The sequence below is a fragment of the Falco peregrinus genome, chromosome Z (assembly GCF_023634155.1).
Source record: "Falco peregrinus isolate bFalPer1 chromosome Z, bFalPer1.pri, whole genome shotgun sequence".
Lineage (NCBI taxonomy): Eukaryota > Metazoa > Chordata > Aves > Falconiformes > Falconidae > Falco > Falco peregrinus.
In genome coordinates, this window is record NC_073739.1 from 720,542 (window position 1) to 742,949 (window position 22,408).

A 22,408-nucleotide genomic window follows, 5' to 3' on the forward strand; every position below is an offset into this window, starting at 1 on the left:
TATTAGCTATTGTATGTTTAATTTCAGAAATAACTAATATATATCTCTTCAGAGATACTCCATCCAAATTTTTTTATTTAACATTTGTATGATTAGAGATACTATACAGCCACAAACGTAAGGATTTTGCCGTAAATAAAAATACAGGAATGAGTTTTGTTGAATAGAATTTGTGTGTGCAGAGCTGAAAAGCACAGAGGTAGCGTAATTGTTTCCAGAAAGATACAATTAAAGTTTATTTTGAAGCTCTATGTTTATACTTCATTGTGTATAAATATTACAGAAATTGCTCTATTAACTATGTGTTCAAGGGGGGTGGGGGGTGGGAACCCACAAAAATGTCTTCAGAAAAGTCAGTGCTAAAGTGTAAACGAGCAAGTGCCCTGTCTTTCTGGTGGGCCACAAGGTGGGCCATTCCTCCACTTTTCCTGATGTCTCTTTGAGACTACTCCCCTCTCAAGGGGGAAAATAACCTTAACTTCCGAAGGAAAAACATATTCTTAAGTCACTGAGGGTTTCGTACCTATTGCCCCCAGACTACCTTGCACCATTCTTCTCCCCGTTGTGACGTTGCAGTGCCCAGGCCACAATGCATTCTGCATGAAGCACCGAGATGAGAGCAATTGTAGTGATTTTAATTTCTGTGGTAACACATCAAATACCAGGGAAAACATTGTACTATATTGCTTTACTGGTTCCACTACTTATCAAGTATACTAGAAAACAGAGAACTAAGCCTGTTTTTATTACAAAAAACCCACTCTGTATTACACTGCTTAAAGCAAAAAGCTGAAAAATCATGGGGTTTTTTTAATCAAGAAGTGTATGCGGAGATAGGATGCTTGTACTACACAGCTGAATATGGAGGTTCAGCAATGTTGCCTGTGTACTAATTTGATTAACTGTCAATTGTTTTCAACTCTTAAGCAATGATAATGTATATGCTCAGGTCACTTGTCCTAGTTTTTGCTCACTGAACCACGCTGCCATTGGTCAATATTTAAAACACAGAATTTTAAGTGTGGAGGCTGGTGAAGGCAGCCTGATACTTATTCCTTGATGTCATTTTGATTTTTCTTCCTTTCTCCTCCTGTCCTTTTTTCTTTTTCTAGATGACAATTGTTTGAACAGACTGATTTTTCATTCATTCCATACGGAATCGTGTCCTACATGGCATTTAATTTTATTAATAAACTTCAAAATTACAACAATAAAGTTAAATTTTGGAACACAAACTGAGAAGAACTTGTGGACTATCTAAATTTCCCATTCAGACGGGAAGAACATTTTCTGTTCTTCTCTTTTATCCTTTAATTGGTTGACATTAACAATGATTTTCATGTTTTCCTCATTAATGGTACGTATACCGTTTTTTAAAAAAAGCGACTAACCAGACATATTAAACCAGCTATCCATTTCCTTTAGGAAAACAGGATGGGCAATAAGATCTCAGTTATTTCCCCGTCTGATTTATCCTGCAAACTTCAGGTGAGCCCACTGTGGACAGTCCTGTCAGGAGATGGCAGAAAGCAGATTCAAACCAGGGTGACCTGTGACATTTAATTCTACCATAGCTAATACCACAAGCCTGCGATCCTTTCCTGCTTCTCCTTTTAATTTCAAGTGCTGCACCCAAAGTTCAAACCAACAGAATTACCTATGAGAAGACGAATTACAAACAATGGCTTCCTTACGTTGGTTAACCTTAAAAACATAAAAACTCCCACAATTCTCTTGGAGCACATGGGGAAGCACAGAGGTTTTGATGCACACGCTGTGTTCATGCTGCTGTACGGCGCAGTGAAGCTCTGCGTGGGAATACCTACAATTTCCCCAGTCAGGACATGCAGGTTTTTGCTGCATGATTGCAGGGCATCTGAGCAGCTGTGCTGTCTGGCAAGCGTACTGCTGACATTATAATCCACCTGCGCTGGGAAGCTGTCATGCTTTCCTTCGCGTATTTATGCTCTCGGAGAAACTGTAGAAGAAGAGAGCTACATCCGAATTAAAAGTTGTTCTTGCAGCTGTACCATTCCTGAACGACTGACAAGGATTTTTTGATGTATTTTTCGTTTATGCCTACTTTTATGAGCAGATGTCCTCCCTGTGAGATACAAACTGGAATGGCGACGTAAGAATGCCGACTGAGAAATGTTCTCAACTTTTACTGATAAAAAAAGATCAGATATTTGCCAAATTAAGAAAAAAAAAATGTTTCAGCAAAGTTATCCTTAATAACCAATAGATTTTCAGCTTCTTTTACAACACCGTAAATAAAGTGAGACTACAAAAATTTTCTTTTAGGAAGAATTCAGTTCCCAGCAAGCCTCCTTGCTCCTTCAAGGTCCTGCAGATTTTTAGCTTCGCAAAGCAACTTGAGATTAGCCAAGCTTTGAAAAATTGATAATAAAAATAAAAACGTGAGGGGAAGATGCCTTTGAAGGTGCATTGTCCGTGATGATGAACGTAGGATGCTAAGCAAACCAAATAGGCTTTAAATGAACTAAATACATTAGACATAAGCAACCTGCAGGCTTAAAACTAGTTACCCAAGGAAGTACCACTACTCCATCAATAAAGGGAGTCCCTCTAACTCCCAAGGCAGGCCTATCCTATCCGTATGAACGCAGTCTCAGGTCCAAGTGACTGTTGCTGGATGCTAGCTGTTTTCCACCCCGTGACAAAGCCTTAGGTGCTTAGCGGAGAGCTGCCAGGCTTTCTCAGTCTGCATTTATTTCCCTTTTCAGTGCTAAGACAACGTGGGCTGAAAAGCAGTTACAGCTGCCTTTTTCTATTTTGATGCAATTGTGTTTCACTGCCCCACCAAATACCTAGCACATTTTCATGTGTTCCTTCCTAATTATTTGAGTCCATTGGAGAATGATTTTCAAATGTCTATTTCCACACAAGCCGAAGTATTTTTTAGCTTTTGTCCTTCAGAGACAGCACATGCATGTGCCATTAAAAAATTACATCACTGACACACGTCATAAAAGCGCCATTCATATTTAAAAACATAGTGCATTTTGGACATGGAAGCTAAGATATATAACTAACAGCCAAACTTAAGGATTTTTTGCAATTTTACTGTTTTCTGAAGTCGGTAATTTAATGACCATTTTAAAGAAAAGGTAATTTTTAAGGTAAGTCACAAAGGCTTGGGTTCAGAATGGCCCATTAGCCACATTCCTTCTGTCCCAGGGACTGTGAAAGCAAGACCGGAGACAAAAGCACACTGGGTCTCCCCTGACTCCTCCACAAATGTAGTCAAACAGTGAAAAGATACTACAAGGAGAGAAAAAAAAAAAAAAAAAAAAATCAGAATGAACCTCTCCGATGAGAAACTAATTAGTACTAAGCACACAACATCTTACATTTAATCCCATTAATCGTCAGGGGCAGGAAAGATGCGACTCGCTGTCCAGCTGCCTCCCTGGCTGGCTGGTCTGCAGGGCCAGCAGCACTATCCCTGGCATTGACCCTGGCCCTGACACCAGCCCTCGCCAAGGACCCCTCTCCCCCAGCCACCCATCTATCAACAGACGATGCTCCGGGCAGCACTGCGGCCAGGGCTGGGAGGGCGGTGGGGGTCCGGCCACCCAGCAACCTGGTACCGGCCCAGCAGTGAGAGGCAAACAGGAGGGGAAGGGGTGCAGGGCACAGCAGTGGGCATCTCACGACCCCCCCCCCCCCCAAAGCCACGCAGCGGGGGCTCCTGCCCGGAGAGGCCGGCGGAGGGGAGTGGGAGCCAGCGGGACCAGTGACGCGCTGCTCAACCCAGTCATCCTCGTGCACCTCGCTTTCAAAGCAACCACACTGAAACACAGCACGCTGCGACTCTTAAGCTGTAATCAAATCACCCTGGTTTTAGAGAAATGACAAGTAAAACAGTGTCATTCCACCGGCGCGAGGCTCAAAAGGACAAAAAAACCCAAAAAACAAAAAACAACCCAAAAACCCAACCCAAAAGCAAAGTGAATGCCTGATGCCTGGTTTAGGCTTCGTTTTTGACAAAAGGCTGTAGCACTAGATCATTTTAAATACTTGGTTTTGCTATGTAGAAATCTAAAAACTTCCAAAAGTTTTTGTGTTGGTCTTTTTGTTTGTTTTTTTTGTTTTTTGAAAGAGTAAATTGAAAATTAAATGAAATAAAATAGGTAAAAGAATAAAAGCAGACAAGCAGACAAAATCACTACTACATTCAAAACAAAGGTCAGCATGGACGTATTTCAGAAAAAAACCCAGGGAATAAATTGCCTTCGCTACCCACTCACAAAAACACAACTCATGGGAGGTGTACGACATAAGTCATATATATACTACAAATGCCAGCTGCAGTCCCTCTGCTCCGGCTGCTGACGCTGATTTCTTAAAGGGATCCTCTTCTCTGCCACTTTGAATTTTATGCCGAAACAAAATGATGCTCATTCAAAAACAGATGAGAAAACCCCCTCTGGCACATGCCCACTCAGCTTTAGTTCTACAAGTATCAAAAGTACAGTTAGATGACACAGAAATTGCCTCTGTTCGGAAGAGCAAGCCTCAGGGCACAGCTGTGTTTTGTGTCACGACTATCGCACACTGAAGCCTATCACACAGACCCCAGCCATCTCAGGAAGGAAGAAAAGGCTGGAAATGGTGCTGCCCCTTCTCGAAGGTGTATTTTGAAACAGGAGAGAAATCTCCGTTCAAAGCTGGCAACTTTTTTCCACTTCACTTTTCTTTGTAACGCTGCATGCTGGATATCCCGCACGAACGCAAGGCAAATGGGAACGCTGCACCCTCACATCCGCCTCTAAAAATATACATACAAATCCATACATGTTGCATATGCTTACATGTGTGTGTATGTACGCTTATAGGCAGTCCCGAACCGGAGCGAGCTGCCACGTCTCAGGCCAGAGCCCCCCACGGCTCGGGGGTGGGGGAGGGGGGTAATCCCCCGATCTCTGCAGCTAAAGTTTTAAATATACAAGACACGGTTATCAACTTAGCGGCTTTACGGCTTACCTTCAGGCAGCGTCGGGGCTGGGAAGTGTGTGCAACCTTAACGCAATTACTGCCACCACAGAGGCTTTGACACCAAACGTTTCGCTGCCTCCCCTTGAGAAGGGCAGAGAAAACTGATCTTTCACCATGCACAAGAGTTTCCAAAAGAGACCGAAAAAAAGCATCTGGCAGCCTTCCCACACGCCCCCCCCCCCACCCCCACCCCCCACCCCACCCCCCACCCCGCCCCTCTCACTCTCTGGTTGTTGGGGTTTTAAAGGAGTTGATGGAGGAAGATTTATCAAGTACTGAGGATGGCTGGCCGGGACTTTGCTGTTCCTGGTGCTTCAGGGCTCTGAGGCAGGACGAGCACGCCACGACGAGCCGTGCAACAGTGACAAAAAGCAGATAAAACTGCCCTCTTCGAGCAAAGACTTGCTTTGTGACTGGCGCCAAGGTCTGTGCTCTGCAATAGGGCCTCCTCAGTGCCTGTGAGTATATTCTCCTCACCTACACTTCAAAAGGGGCCATACGGAAGAAAAACGGCCACCACTTCTCACACCTGACCCTGCGCAAAGGCACTCAGAATTGGCACCAAATGGGTGACAAAAAGCATCTTGGCAGCCAGGTCAGTGCACATAGTCTTCCAAGCACGTGGGTGATGGCCTCGCTGCTCTGTAATATAAGCCATACATCACCAAACCCACCACAAGAAGGCCGGCTGAACAGAGAGAGCTTTTATTGTCATGTTTTCTCATTTCTAACAATGTCATTATCTCCCAAGATGTAACCGGGATACCTGTCACCATTGCATACCATGTAAAACCAGGAGCATTAGCAGGAGGAAACCCAAGCATCACCATCACCACCATCATAGAAAGTGAGTGGAGGTTGAGCCGGGCAGATGGGAAACCTTCCTGGCGCTAAAAATTTTCAGATAGAAAGAAACAGCTTCAAGCTAAATTCCACAACTGCCCAACATGCCATGTTAATGGGAAATGCCCCTGCTAACCAGAAACCCTCGGCAGGCTGCCGGTACAACCTCCTGCGAGGTCCTCGGCGCCTGCCATGCCTCGGCTCCTGCCAGCCCCGCAGCACGGCCAGGGGGACCACGTGCGACCACCGAGAGCTGCCAGGGAGAACCAGGGCACTGGCAGCATCAGGCAACTGGACAGGTCCCGGTGAACAAAACCTCCCAAATCTGAGCTTCTCTGGAGATTGGAGAGAGATTTGGATTTGCACGTGGAAGACTGGAAACGCTGTCAGTGCGAGAGGGGAAACCGTACAGTCAAATAACGATGTGAAAGCAGGCGCAGGGCTGTGCTCAGCCTCAAGCACGCCGGACAGTGGTGCCCGCGGGGCTGGTGAACAATGCCAGGCGTGCACTGACATGCACTGACTTTTCGCCAGTGGACACCACAATTCTCATCTAGCAAAAGATGCTGGAGGGGGATTGGTACGCAGGAAACACTGGCACGAAAGGCATATAACATTTATTAATAACAACACTGGAATATCAATTATATACATCAATAGAGTATGAAGACAACAACAATATTCATCCCAGGACTCGCTGGCCTGCGTTATAGACATCGCGTGTATCTACCTGTAACATGCACAGATGTTACAACAGGCTAAGGATCTACTTCTGTATCTCCTCCAAATTAAAAAAGCGACGAGCCACCGCATACCAGCTGTCACGAGACTCATGGTCACCATGATGGCAGCACAGGGTAAGTTTTCTGTGCTCTTCAGTAAGAAACCCACAGATTACCAGATGTGCTGCATGCATGTCCATTTTGACCACTCAGCACTTGCGGTTCAAACCTTCCCAGCGAATCCCATCCCGTGCCAGAAGGCAACGGAGCAAGTTCTTTGAGGCGAAAAGGCCCCGATTTCTCTAGACGCATGCCAATTACTGCCTAAGGGCTCACAAAATGATGTGCCATCCTTCTGCATTCCTCTGAATGTCAATATTGCCCACAGCTTCAAAGCACAAACCCACTTTCACTAGGTGCTCCTATTAATGGAAAGACACAGAAGGTATTAACAAGCCACCTTATTCCTCCTATCAGGCCTTCTCTACTTTCATTCTGTTTTAAATTCATTAATATAAGCTGTTTTCCCTGTGCTTATTTCATGCACATATCTGCATGATTTATGCCCCTTTGTAGCCCAACTCAAACTTTACTTTTTCCCTTTTTAAACCCTTAAGTCCTTTGTCTTCAGTATATTCTCTGTTGCATTTTTTAATTACTTAAAAAAATTGAACTTCTCCTTCAGAAGGATTAAATCAGTTTCCCACCAGTGTTCAAAAATTCAATTGCAGTATGACAGTCTTTCCCCACCTGTAAGAAACCCAAAGAAACAGGGACAAGGAAGAAAGATCAAACTGATGACAGAAGTGGGGAAAAAAAAATTCGTCTTATAACAATCAACAGAACAGGGGGGGGAAAAGAAAAAAAAAAAAGAGAGAGAGAAAAAAGTGAAAAAGTCACCCAGAATATATGACCATGTAAGCATGGGCACTCTTGCAGAAAACCTAGTCAGCAATCCAAAGCCATGGGAAATTTAAATTAGAGCTAAGGTCCACAATAGCAGAGAAATCTGTACAGATAAAAGGGCCTGCTCAGGCTGCAGGTATACTTAGTCTAGATCTCTTCAGATTTGCAAAGGAACTTTATTAGTTTTATTAATTTTTTTCTTAAATAATCAAGAGATTCGAGTGTATCCACATTACACGGCAAAGAAGATTAAGTTTTTTTCTTTAATCAAAATATCCATATGCATGTGCTGTATCTTCCACATGGTGGGTGGATTCCCACTGCTTATTACTGCTCCGGGGTGCATTCTGCTATAGTAACTCATGCACAAAACACTCCTACTACATTGAAGTAGCGTTAAGGGTCTAGCAAACGGGAGCGAGAAGAAAAAAAACCCCCTCACATCACAGGCAAAGTCCCAGTGTTGAGCAGCGCACGGTTCTGAGGAAAGCAAGCTGATAAAAGGGTTTCAGCAATGCAGCCACAAACAGACAAAACACCAAACGCGGTGACATCAGCTTCTACTTTCCAGGCAGCCGGCGTGACCTGGCATCACTCCGCCGGTTTCGCCCTTGGAGGGGGATGAAGCCCCCAGCCCCGCGCCTGGCTCTGCTCAGGAGGGATGGGACGGGGAACCGTGGTGCGGTGGATGCTTGGCGGGACCGCAGCACGGCCACGGGCACGGCCTGGGCAAGGGGGACCAAAGACCACAGGTTCCCACCCCCTCTTGGAAACCCCTCTGTCCTCAGGCTTCGCAGCAGGCAACAGACAGCGCAGTCCCATGTGCATGGCTTACCAGCCCTCACAAACACAACTCCCGGCACAGGCTGCTTCCAAACAGCCGCTAATTTCACACCGAGGCATCTTTCTGCGAGCTCTTCCACCAGCTGACCCCTCCAGCTGCCCAGCGCCCACCCTCAGCATCCCAGGGGAGACGCCATGCTCCAGGGTCACAACAGCTTGGCCCCCGCGACCCCTCGGCAAGGGGCCACCGAGCCGCCTTCGACATGACGTGACGTGGATGGCCACCGACCCGCAGCGCCCGAGCAGCCTCCCCGGCCTCAAGAAGGACCAGCAGCGAGTGGAGATGCAGCAACGTGCCTGCAGCACCCAGCCGTGCGCCGCCACGCAGAACTGCCCGGGAACAAACCCTTGCCTTTTGGTTTGGTTTTGGTTTTGTTGTTTGGGGGTTTTTTTTCCTGGTTTTTTTTTGTTTGTTTTTTTTGCGACATTGGAATTTGTACGTGAACCACACTTACTTAGTCTTGCTGATACCATTAGGTATTAATAAGAAAAATATTTTCATTGCAAAACTAATTTTCACCAAGAAATCTTTTTTTTTTTTTTTACTTTTGAAAGCAAGTTTTGCTGAATTCAATCCAGCAAGTCCACAGCTCAAGCATCCAAAAAGTACATCTCCTCAAATAGTATTTCTGTAGCCTAACAAAATGAAAACTTTCTTGTAGACGTTTTTGTAGAAAATTTAAGTTGGTGCTACAAATACCAAGACTCTAGAACAAAAACATACTACATCGTGCAAAGGTCGTGTTCAAAACTAGCTGTCAAGGGGAAGGGTAAATTAAAGAAGAAAAGCACAGCTCACTGTACTTTTTTGTCATTTTAGAAATAAGCTTACCCCTTCTCCCCGTTTAAAAATACACCAAAGGATTTGAATAACAGCACAGAGAGGAAAAAAAAAATACAGATGTGGTCAGATCTTTGAATAGTTTCTGTAGTACCATGCAGAGTTAAGAGAAAATTAAGTCATACATCGAGAAGCCGCCATTTGAAACACCAATAGTTAACAAAGGGTATTTCCTTTTTGAGCATGGCTGACAGAGATAAAACAATGAGCTAAATTTATCAGAGACTGCTGTTTTCATTTTGACTCCTTAAGCTGTAGTTACTGCTGCTGAACAGAAAACTCCTTCCTGTATTATTTTTTAGGGAAGAGGGTCAAATGAAATGCTTTCAAATTACCTTTTTTTTTTTTTTTTTTAACCGTTTCATTCACTAAATGTTCAAATCTTTTTTTTTTTTTCTTTTTTCTTTGAAAGATGTACTTTTATTGTTTTGGGTTTTTTTACTAAAATGAGAGACTCGATAACTCAGGCTAAAAAGCAGTGTATAGAAAGACCTCTAAACCTGGAAAACAAGATGGAAATAGATGCCAAAATGGAAAGCTGAAACAACTGCTTTGGAAATAGTAGCTTGCCCTTTATTTTATGTTCACTGTTTCTTTTCATATAGGGCAGTTTTACAGCAGTAAAAGTTGACATAAAATCCTGTGCCTCAAGTGAAATGATTTACCCCTTGAACGCTGGCTTCCCTTCATAACTCCTGTCAACAGAGAAGATTAAAAATACTTGTATTTTACCAAATTCCAGAAGTCACTCTGTTAGGAAACACCAAAATCACTTCATCTACTCAAGATAGCTAGAAGATCATGTGACAAACAGATTTCAAAATATCCTGCAACACCCCATAAGCCTCAGCTGAGTTTTGTGCTTTCTCCTCCGAGCATCCTGCTCTTCCGTGTGTCTGAGGTCACCACCAGAGCCAAAGCTACACCACACACGGCTTCTACACAGTCGTGGAACAAAACGCTTAAATAAAAGCACAGTGTCATCCTTGCTACAGAACCTATTTACGCCCCCGGGCAGGAGAAAGCTCCGGCTGAACAGGCGCTGCACCCGTACAGAAGCCACGTCAGTCCTTGGTCTGGGGGGGACACCTCGTGCAGCAGCTGCGCCGAGCAGCACACATGGGAATTGCTCCAACGGTTGTGTGCCATGTCACTGTCTGTAAATGTCATGAAAATGTGGCGAGAGCTGCTAAGGAGGTGGCACCAGGGTGCCTGACGAGGTTTGCAGGCCGTGGAGCAATGACCGCAAAGGCACCTGGACACAACGCTCTTTACTAGAACAGACTGATACCCAGTGACTGTTACTTTTAAAAGCAACTTCTTGTGCTGGAAGTAGCATCTCTAGCGATGCTCTTGTAAAAGCCTCACTTACTGCGCTAATAAGAAAAAAAATCACGAGCAGAGAAGAAAACAACCGTTCCCTCCCTGGGAGACCAGCAGAGCACCTATGTGCTATTTTATAGAAACTTTGGATTCAAAAGCAGCCCTACCCACTGCGCACCACAAAGCTGCCAAGCGCAGAGTGCAATCACATTAGTTTCTTGCGCCCGAGGGCGATACTGGGTGGGCAAAGGATGAAACAGGCAGACGATGCATTGGGTTTTGTACCCCTTAGTGGCCTGACATCAATGCAGCACCTTCGAAAGCTGTCTTTCCAAAAGCCGTGAGGAAAAAAACCAAATTGCAGAGGTTATGATTGCAGCTATACGTGGGAGAGGAAATACAATAAAAGGAAGCATTTAATGAAGGAATGGGTGGAAGACTTCCAACTACAGCAGATTAATGCTCTTATCATATATACTCTTACTGCAAAGTGGAGGAAAGGGATGGAAGGGGAGAACCCTCCTTCAAAGACCTGGAAACGCTCCAACACTAAAAGTGAACTCACTGCCATTTACTATATGGTACAGTTTGTAACGATTCTCTTTGCACACTTACTTCTAGAGCTTAAAAATTAAAAAAAAAAAAAATCAGAAAAAATCATACCAAAGACCTAGATTTGCTGAATTACCTGGGTTTGAAACACCACAGGAAGCAGGTAGGACCCTTTATGCAAAGACCAAGCAGCAGCAGCAGTGCACGCTTCTCCAAATGCCATTGCAAGGAAACCCACTGACGACCGAGTGGAAGCAAGTAACACATCACAGGTACACGGTCACTGTCTTTCAGCTTGGCCGACCGTCTGTAATTCCAGCGCCTGCTTCGCTTCCAAGCTATGCGCAATCTCACCACAGAACAAACAACAAAGTCAGAATAAGGAGGGACAAGAGTCGCTACAGACACAGCAAGCGCTTTGCTTGATACCCCTCCCCGCGAAGCGAGAAAGCCAGTGCTCATCTATATATCCCGGCTAACGAAATGTTGCCAATCAGCTGTACAGCTGTCTTACGGAGCAACCAGCAGACGCATGACAAAAAGCTGTATTTTACAGAAATACAGGCAGAGATACGCTGCTGCTTAATGTGGTGTTAGGCAAGCAAAATAAAAAGTGAGAGGTATCTAAAGCCACTTGGAAAGAGGGTAGAAGCGGCAGGAAAAGTTTCCAGCTGTGTACTGAACAGCAGTGTTTGTGGACCAGCCGTAATGTTTGAGATGTGAACTGAAGATGGAAGGGTACAGGTGAGTCTTGGTTTTCTATCAGGAACCACAGGTCATTTCTCAGGCTCATTTCTGCCAAAGCAGCCAGCAGTGACTGAAGCTAGAAGTGGCTGTGTGGGAAGAAGACTCTCTGTGCATTGGAGGCATCAAGAAAGTGTTATTTGTTTACAGAGAACATGAAAAATAATAAGGCTGTTAGACAAGAGCAGGGCAGACAAATAACATGTAGAGGAGTTCGCAGAATAAGGAGATATGCCCAAGTCCTTCCCTCGAGGAGTTATTTCTGACTCCAGTGGAACCTCAGCACCCCTGTTTCAGGGAGGCAGACATGAAAACACACTCATCAAATGACTGACACAATCAGCTACGCTCAGAGTCACAGAATCATTCATGTTTCAGTTCCCTTTTTAATGTGAAGCAAACTGGACACTGGACGTACCATGACACTGTCACGGGAGGTCTATCCCATTTACAGACAGGCAGTTTTGGGGGAGAAAGGAAAAGGCAAGGATTCACCAGTCACTCCACTCTACATCCATCCTTACCGATACTGCAAGCCCTAAACCAGTAATGTACGTACTGTGTAGTCACCTAAATACTTGATCTTGTTCTTTAGAAATGGTGAAAACAGAACCGTGCACATGGCTCAAAATAATTTCAACGAATTAACAGATAATATCTTTGCCAGAAAAAACACAGATATTTTTTTTTTTAAATGCATTTCTTCCTTCAGATTTAAAATTTTATGTTTCTGTTTCAGCAGGGGAGTCCTTTATAGAACTGGAGATACAACGCTGCGTAAGCTCAATAAACAAATTATGGTTACTTTACATTAGGAAGATTTATGGTTTTTGTTCCCTAAAACTATTTTGATACTGTTTTGGCTTTTCATTACATACATACACGTACATACCACAATGATTTATTTTAAGCCTCTGTCTTTGCAACCCCATCACCATTAGAAACAGGCCAGCCGAACCCAATTTTTGCATGCCGGAGCTACCTGAATAACATTCACTGGAATCTGGGAGGTGGTCGAGAACCTGAGGTTTGACCAGAGCCCAGCCTTGTGGTACCCACTCCACCTCGGGCATGTGTCTACGTCAGGCCAGCACGGGGGCATGGCCCTCTGCTCTGCCCGCTACATACAGTGGAGTCAAATGTATCACCGTGAACTCATTCTCAGTTGGAAGAACTGTGCAAAGGTTGAGGCTTTCTGCAAAGTCATACATCTGTAGAAAGGCAAAAGCTGAGATGAAGAGAGAGGTGTGTGTACCAGCACCTGCTCCCAAACGGCTGCACGTGCCTCATGCATGTTGCTTATGTCCCATTCCTCCAGGCACGAGGCTGCTGTTGGCAAAACCACTACTGATGCGAGGCAAGTCTCAAGAAGGGGTTTTGAGGAGGTTTTGATGTAGCTTGGAGAATAAAAATCAGAGTAGGAGCAGAACAGTTGTATTTATATGAGTTTCTTGTGTGGCTGCTTTTGACTTCCCATTCAAGCCCCTCAAAATGTGTTTACACTGACTACATTAAATTCAACAATTTTAGTTCTGACCAGTATGACAATTTTATACAGCGCAGGAAAATTCTGCTTCTGTTACCTGCCTTGAACATAGCTTGCTTATTTTCAGCATCTATGAATGTATATATGAATAAAAAACATTACCCAATTTCTTACAAAAGCATACCACAAGTTAGCAATAACTGCCTCCTGATATTTACCGCCCACGCTGATTTTTAAAAGCCTCTCTCAGTTAGCACTGGCACACTTTTGCGAGGCAAAGCACTGGCAAAGAACGGAGACATAAATTTTCATTTTCATGTATACCTAGTAAGCATAATCACTCCAATAAATTAATTACAGAATGTTCACCACAATGTGTATATGGAATTTTGAAATATGCTTGAAGTCTCAAGTACTGTTTAAACACTTTTTATCTTCTGTTTTCTTGAGTACTGTTTAGTGCTACCATCAGCAATTCTGGTACATAAATGCAAATTGATACACAGAGTAAACTAAACAACGGAAACCTAGCTCCAGGTCATTTGCCTGTCCAGCAGTTGTGAGAAAAAGAGACAATTCCCAGAAAATGCATTAATGGTGCTAGGCACAAACTGCATCACTGTTACAGCAGTCACCACATGGCACCAAACATTTGCTCCCCAAGAGGCAGAGTAATTTAAGAAAAAGACAAGCTAATTAGCTCTAGTTTCAAAGAAAAAGATAGGATACGGCTATACAAAAAGAAAGATATTAATGAAATTTAGCAGCTTCTCAGAAACTCCATTTTGAAAGATTCACGGGGAGAAAAAAAATTACATAAATTCCAAATATAATGTGGCTGTCTGGGGTTCTGGCATGGCAACTGAATGCTCTGACACTCTTCCAGCATCGCGCTGGGAAGAGGGAAAGCATTTCTTAAATCTCTGAGGCTTGGGCAAGCACGCTGGCATCTTTAATCAACAATCTGAGACTGAGTGCACGCTATGGGCTCCTTAGCCACGTACTATGCAAAACCAGACAGAACAACTCTAAGCAAAAAGTTACTGAACGTTTACAGGCAAGAAACAGGTGTTTCGCCAGAAAAGAAGGCAAAGGCCTCCTCAGCTTTCCCCTCTCAAAACAGCTTAGTAGCAGCATGCGAACAGCAGCAGTTTACAAAAACTTGATGAGTGTCAGCCTTTAGATCACTGCTGCAGAACACTTCATTGCACCAAAAAACGCCACCAATTTGCATGCGCACCTAGTAAAATTATGGTATAATTATATTAAAGGGGGGGGGGACGACGACGGGGTTTAGTCTTGCAAAGGTCCTGAGCGCTGTGGCCGATGCGGCTAGCCTTGCCTTTCTTCAGGTCGCATTTTCTCTCACACTGGCAAGGGATGCTGTTTCTGGAAAAGATCTTTGTGCACTGGGAAACCGGTGGGCAAGGAAAAAGCACGGCTGGATTGCCCAGCAGAGTTTTTAGTTGCTGATGACGAGGTATGTATTACATAGTACGATTATTGCAAACACGTATCTAAAATCTGTCACATTAACCATCACATTTACTAACTTTCTACACTGTAACTTGGAAGAATATTTTGAGAAATACCCAAAATGTGACGATGTTAGTTCTTAGCAATTGGGAATCTCTCTGAATTACTTAATGCAGAATCTATGCAAGAAGTCACAGTAAATTTTAGATCAACAGCTCAAACTGTCAAGACTCCTGAAGGAGTGGTTAACACAACCTGCTTCAGGAAGGGGAACCAGCTCAGAAGGTCTCCCTTCCATTCCTTGCCCTCTCCTGTTACAGCTCATCCCTTTCCATCAGAGTTCCAACTTCTCTGGTCTAGCACGCGGCAAAGCCTAAACAAGCACTGGCATCTGCACTGCTGAGGGGCAACGAGGCAAGGCAGACAGGGGCAGGGGGGCCAGAAACCTCATCACATGAAAAGAGGAATGACACTGCTCCCTGGGCAATGAGCACTGTTTACTTTCCTGCCCTGTGGTACTATTCAAACTTTTTATTGTTACGCAGTTTCTACCTCTGTCTTTCTCTCTGCCTGTAGTTCTCAAAGGGCTGTTTTTTCCTACATACTTTGTTTACAAGAAGAAAACATTGTATTCCCTCTTCATTTCAACCCCCTTTCCCCTTGCAATTTCTTCTATGATCTTAGGAAAACAAAATGTACAGGCAAGTTGGAAAGCTCACACTGTGAATCACTCTGATGACACTACCGAAATGATGGTATTGAAGTGGTGTAAATAATGGCTGTTTCCTTGGTCATAGTTTTGTATGCATCATTACGCGCTCCGATTCGCTTTCTGTTCATCATTCTTTTCAAACAGGGACCACTGGAGATCATCTTGCCCCCTCCCCTGGGCTGCTCTGCAATCTCAGGAACCCCTGTTAGGCCCTGGCCGCTGTGTAACGAGTCGGGCAGTTAAGCATCCCTTGTCCGTGCATGTGTTTGTGAATTAAGTACCTCATAGTAAGTATAGTATAAGTATTACCATCCTGGATCCCTAATTAAGTCACTGTTGTGATTACAGTAAATCCTATTTGATTCACTTTGTAAGCAATAAATTAGTCATTGATTACGTGCTACTAAACCGCTATGATCAATCTTAAAACTGTGAACAAGGCTTGCCTTTCCTTTAGATATAAACCATTGACCAAGTCTGGATCTAATGGCACCTAAGCTCTGTTAAGAGTTCAGAAAGCAAGGGGGTCCACTCTGAACCTTGTGACTCAATGGGAGGATCTCCCTTACTCTGTCACATTTATAATCTGTGTGAATCACTCTAGCTTAATTTTAAATTTGATTCTTTGTGTGACTTATCTATGTAGTAACAGAGTGAATCTTGCCATCTAACCTTGTGAAGTTGCACTCCCACAAATACCTGTTAGAACTATTTTGCTAATACTTTTGATGGTGACTCTTTAAGTGACCTAAAGTCGACATCAGTGTCGTGGCCGGGTGGTTTTCGAATGTCTCCAGGGAAGGAGATGCCACAGCCTCTCTGGGCAGCCTCTTCCAGCACTCCGTCACCCTCAAAGAAAAGAAGTTTTTCCTCGTGTTCAGAAGGAACCTCCTGTGTTGCAGTTTGTGCCTGTTGCCTCCGTCCTGGTCCTGTCACTGGGCACCACTGAAAAGAGCCCAGCCCCGTCCTCCTGACACTCGCCCTTAAGGTATTTGCAGATACTGACAAGATCCCCTCTCAGTCTCCTCCAGGCTAAACAGGCCCAGCTCCCTCAGCCTGTCCTCACCAGAGAGATGCTCCAGCCCCCTCATCAGCTTCGTACCCCTCCACTGGAGCCTTTCCAGTAGCTCCCTGTCCCTCTTGAACTGGGCAGCCCAGCACTGGGCACAGCACTCCAGATGCGGCCTCACCAGGGCGGAGCAGAGGGGGAGGGTCACCTCCCTCCACCTGCTGGCCCCGCTCCTCCTCATGGACCCCAGGATCCCCCTGGCCACCTTGGCCACAAAGTCACACGGCTGGCCCATGGGCATCTTGCTGCCCACCAGCACTCCCAGGTCCCAGTCCGCAGAGCTGCCCCCCAGCAGGTCAGCCCCAGCCCGTACTGGTGTGGGGGGCTGTTCCTCCCCAGGTGCGGGACCCTACACTTGCCTTTACTGAACTTCATTAGGTTGCCCTCCACCCAGCTCTCCAGCCTGCCCAGGTCTCACTGAATGGCAATGCAGCCATCTGATGTATCAAGCCGCTCCTCCCAGTTTTGTATCATCACCAAACTTTCTGGGGGTGCGCTTTGTCCCTTCAGCCAGGTCACTGATGAATAAATTGAACAGGACCGGACCCAGTACCAGCCGCTAGCTACAGGCCTCCAGCCAGACTCTGCAAAACTAGACAAACTAGACAATGTGAAACACTGACATCAGTATCATTGCAGACAAATCATCCCACACACAGAAGAATAAACAAGTGATTAAAAAAAAAAGTACTAACCTTCACTGACAGAAGTTGGACAGCCTTCAAGGTTCAACATTATATCTTTATCTCTGTCATCTGCACCGGCTCCCAAAAGCATCCAACTCCGGACATCACCACTTTCAGATACCAAGCTCTCCTCCTCCGAGCTGTCATCTATTACCAACACATCTTGGATGTCATGAACTCCAGCACAACTAACTGGGCTAAGCTTCCCACTAATGCTTTTCCATGGCCTTGAAATGTTTGTGCCTGATCCGGCAGGATCCAGGGTATTACATCTAGCAGCTTTGGCCTCATTTGGTGTGGAAGATCCTGGATGGGTATGCGTTTTACCTTGAGCTAAAGAGCTTGTTGAGTGCTTCGCTTTCATTTTGTAAATACTATCTTCTTCTGGTGTATCAGACAAGACGATGAGCTCAGGGTCATCTGAAAGCTGAGCACCACGATCAACTAATTCAGCGATTTTCTTGTCTTCATACTGCTTCTCAGCTAGAACTGAACTGTGACCCATGGCTCCTGAAACATCAGCTTCCTCATCCACTTCCAGCGTGCTGGATTCTCCAAGATTCTGGGAATAGTGGATCTGGCTGTACAGATGAAATTCCACCTCACTATCAACACTCTGCTCACTGGATGACTCCTCGTTATAAAGTTCATCTTCATACGCTTCAGTATCCTCGGCGTCTTCATATCCGCCAAACATTCTGGAAAGTGAATAGTCTGTATCTATAAAAAAGCCAAAAGGTTTTATCAGAATGGTCATGAATGTATGCCCAAAACAACCTTTCAAATGACACCTCTGGTCTTTCTGAAATTGCTAAGGTTAGTCGCAGAGCTCTGCGTACAGAACATAAAACTGAGCAGACTTAGCAGCTACAACAATCCATGCTCAAATCCGTAACAGCAAACGCTCCTCAAGGGTCCACCTGCTTTACTTTTAACTACCACTTAACCTCAGCTAGTTTGGCCTCGGAAAGTTGCACTTCATGTGCTCGCAGCTTCCTCAGCTCCTTCCTATCCTGGGTTCAAAATGAGGGTACCTGCATGAATTGGGAGCCAGAGAAGTGTCTGAAGCACAGTCTGGATCATTCCGCCAACTAGTATTAATTCTGAGTACTTTGCAACTTGTTTTACTAAGTAACATGTAGATACCTGAAAGAGCAGGGAAGGAACACTTCGCAATATTTGACAGAAATAACTTGGAGCCCGTCTGCACCTGGGCTGCAGAGTCACCTGAACTGGCACTCCAGAATTTAACCCTCTGACGAGAAGTGCTAGGGCAATGGTACCAAAGCACCCAAGGACGCTCAGCACAAGCTCAGGTCTGAAGGTAGCATAAAAACCCCAACCAGAACAGTAGAGGTAGTATACAAATCTGCATCCTCCATACAAGCTAGCAGGTCACATGGTCCCATCAGGACTTAACCAACTGAGTTACAAAGCCATGAAAATGCAACTACAATGTTCTGAGACCTGAGGAAGATAGACCTCTGAACAGTGTCTGCCCAGCTCAACGTTAGCTGTGACATCTCGGTGCTGCTACCAGTTAAGCAATAATTACCTACAATCTTTAACGGCCTTTTTGGTGGATCTAGGACTAAAGCCTCAACCTCCCCCTTCTCATGTACTCAGCCATACTGCTTTTTAAACAAGGATGCTACAAGAGTTGGCTGACGGGACAAAGTGCACCCTGAGCAGCTTGCAGCTGATTCAAAATGGGGAGGAGTGGTTGATACACCAGACGGTCAGGCTGCCATTCAGAGGCACCTCAACAGGCTGGAGAAGTGGTCAGAGAGGATCCTCATGAAGGACGAGAAAGGTAAATGCCAAGTCCTGCACTTGGGGAGGAGACAGGCTGAGGGCCTCCTGCCTGGAAAGCAGGTTTGCAAAAAGAGACCTGGGGATGGGCCAAGTTGACCATATGCCAATAAGCTTCTGGGACAAAAAGCATCCTGGGTTCCTGAAGAACAGCAGCAGCAGGGTGAGGGAGATTATCCTTCTGCTCCAGTCAGCACTCATGGGACTACATCTGGAGTGCTGCGTACAGCTCTGGGCTCTCCAGTACTAGAAAAAATGGACATACTGGGGTGAGCGCAATGAAGGACCTCTGAAACGAGAGCATCTGTCATATGAGGCCAGGCCAAGACAGCTGGGACTGTTTATCCTTGAAAAGAGAAGGCTCAGGGGGATCTTACCAATGCACCTAAATACCTGATGTGGGGGGAGTAAATAGGACAGAGCCAGGCTCTTCTGAGTAGCAGCCAGCAACATGACGACAGGCAAGAGACACAAAAATCAAAATACAGGAAAGTTCACTTAAACATAAGAAAAAAACCTTTTTTTTTTTTTTTCATTTTGCGGAGCCTCCATCCCTGAAGATGTTCAAAACCCAGGTGGACGTGGCCCTGAGCAAACTGCTCTAGGTCACCCTGCTTTGAGTCAAGGGGACTGGAGGTGGCAATTGCCAGAGGTTCCTTCCAGCCTCAGCTATCCTGCGATCCCAACCCAAGAGTGAGTCTCTAGAGCTCACCACCTACTCCCTAGCCTACAGCAAATCCAGAGACCTTCTGAAGTTACTTTGCCTAATTCACAGGATACTTTAAGTCTTTTACACTACCACATCATGCCTGGAGGAGAGGCAAAGGAATACTTTCTCTGAACAGCCTACCTTTATTTCTGTGTTACAGTTACTCCCAGGGAAGCCAACAAACTTTTTTAGATATGAATACTGTCAGATGGGGTTCAGTTTTTCAGTCATGGAAGTAAGCTGCATGGTATTGTTGAAATTCACATACCAATACTCAAGTAAAAACTTTTCGATTCAGGAGTTTGGTACAGAAGTAATTTGCATGACGATGGTATTTGAAGAACTCTTACTATCACAGCTTTCTGTGCTCACCCTGCACAGGCTTCTTCCCTGATTATGATACATTTGATCTCATTAGTATTCCTGTTACACCAGAAGTCAAACTAAAGAGGAAAACACTTATCCCACAAAAATAAACAAAGCAAAACCACATAAACCATGACCAAACAAGCAGGAAAATACAATTCATACACTGTAACCTTTTCTTTTGGGGCTTCCAGCAGATCAGCATATGTCATTCAAAGAAATCATCCTGGTCATCACCAGCTGAGATCACATCCAAAGACCACCAGAACCCTACTCATCCATGCGTGTGCTCAGCTCTGCCACCTTCTAAATACACTCACGTGGGTTTCTAACCTGCAAATACAGTCCTAAAACTTAATGAGGGGAGGCTCTAGAATCTCTTTTAAAAGCTCTCCTAACCACACAGCAACTACAATTGCCTCGAAACTTTTACACCTGTCAACGCAGAACTCTGCTTAGTGGCATAATGTGTGCAGCAATAACCTGAAGATAAAGAGGGTATCTCTGTATCTGCTAGGCTCTGCCCATCTCATCCACGTTCTTAGGTAACTATAATAACTATTATGCCAAATAAAATAGGAAAGAATGAGGTCAGAATTTGGCGGTAATAAACTAAATGACTCTATGTTATACCAGTATTTAGGTTTGGATGCCATAGATAGGAGGAAAGTAAAATGCTGGTCACCTGTGCGGTTGTAGGTAGTAAAAAACTAAGACAGAAAAGCATCTGACAGACCCCATGAAGCACCCATACTTCAAACATCTCTCTCAACTTTATGTGGAGTCACCCTTTCAAACAGGTCTGCTCCCACCCACAGGGCAAGAACAAAAGCAGACCTGGCTCCAATCAAGCACATTTACAATATTAATCTGTGGTTGCTATACATGAGAAAAGAGACTGTCACCAATGCAGGAAATTAAAGAATTCCCCTGAAGCATGTCATAATTTTAGTGATACTCGACAAGCCAACTCAAGCACTCTTTCCTTCCCACTCTGTCACCGGCTGGATGAAGTTACAGAAAGTAAGTATGTGACCATTGCTGAAAACATGCAGCTAAACAAGCCCGTTGAGATCACAAGTGTCGAAGAGTGCCCAAGGAGCTGACTCACAGACGCTGCATAACTAAGACGAGTAAGAAGAGGCAGCATGGCACTACACTTACTGTAATTTATCCTCCCCAGAAGCTCAGGTCAAACAGCAGCTCCTTGTCCTCCTCCTCTCAGGTCCACGCACAACTGGAATGACAAAGGGCTCTTCCTCTTGCTCAGCATGTATGGCAGGCCACTGGGGAAAAAACAAACATCAGCATCACCGCATAGTCTGAAGATACCTAGTTCCACTGTTCGCCATCCTCAAACTCAGGCAACAGCTATGCCCACCTCTTCATCACAGAATGAGAAAAACCTCTTTCAGGTGTTTGGCATCAAAGCAGACAAAACCACCGCAGCTAGGAAAGGGAACTGGAGCTCAACAGACAAAAAGTTGCTGTTTTTTCAGATTGTCTCTTACTGTATTCATACTGATACTCAAACAGAGAAAGATATATCTGACTGCCAGTCTTCAGCAATTTTGATTTCTTCTCACCAGTGAAAGGTTTAGCTTAGGGGCAATCATCTTTTTTGCTACCAGCCAGACTGTGATAAAGACATCCCTCATGTCGGAGTGTGAAAACCACATTAAAAATAATAGTAATGCACAGACTAGCTGGTTTGATAGGTAATACAGGCTGCAGAGAGCGTAACACACTGATGCATCATAGTTTGGAACGGGGCTGCCGTACTTTTAAAAAAACGCCCCAAAACCCTCAAACCCTAGGCCACAAAAGCACCCCGTCCCTTCATCAACGCAACCCCATTCCTATGTGAACCCAGACCACAACTTTCCTCAAAAGTACCCGACTGCCTCTGTGGTAGGCTCTAAGGGAGGAGAGTTCAGGTAAATGGCTGCTGATGTTAAAATCAAAACATCACAAGCTATCTGAATTTCCTTTCACCGTTTTTGAACAAAACTCCAGACAGATACAGTTAGAAAAGGCAGGAGATCATCTCCCCAGGTCATTTACAAAGACTGCTTGCCAGTACTTTTCATCTAGTCCATTAAGAAAACCAACAGCCCACCCCTTGATAAAGTAACAAGTTGGCAGCAGCAGAGCAGTAACGAGGGAGGTGCTGACAGCAACCTGCAGCCAGGGACAACACGCACAAACAAGTTAATCTTGAGCACCCACAGCAATTTTCAAGTTGGTGTGGACAGCTATCCCCCTCAGCCAAAATTTGAAAGCAGTTTGGGACACT

The 22,408-nt window shown here is 44.8% G+C and overlaps 1 protein-coding gene across 4 annotated transcripts in view; it reads right to left on the reverse strand.

The window, feature by feature from the left end:
• ZCCHC7 (zinc finger CCHC-type containing 7) overlaps nucleotides 1-22,408 on the reverse strand; it is a 124,627-nt gene that overhangs the window by 99,694 nt on the left and 2,525 nt on the right. For all 4 annotated transcript variants that reach the window (XM_055790596.1, XM_055790593.1, XM_055790594.1 and 1 more), the window contains exons 3-4: nucleotides 21,277-21,398; nucleotides 17,235-17,945 (exon numbers count right to left, since the gene is read on the reverse strand). In XM_055790596.1, the coding sequence (XP_055646571.1) occupies nucleotides 17,235-17,922 (688 nt within the window). In that variant the 5' untranslated portion in view covers nucleotides 17,923-17,945; nucleotides 21,277-21,398. The remainder of the gene's footprint in view (nucleotides 1-17,234; nucleotides 17,946-21,276; nucleotides 21,399-22,408) is intronic.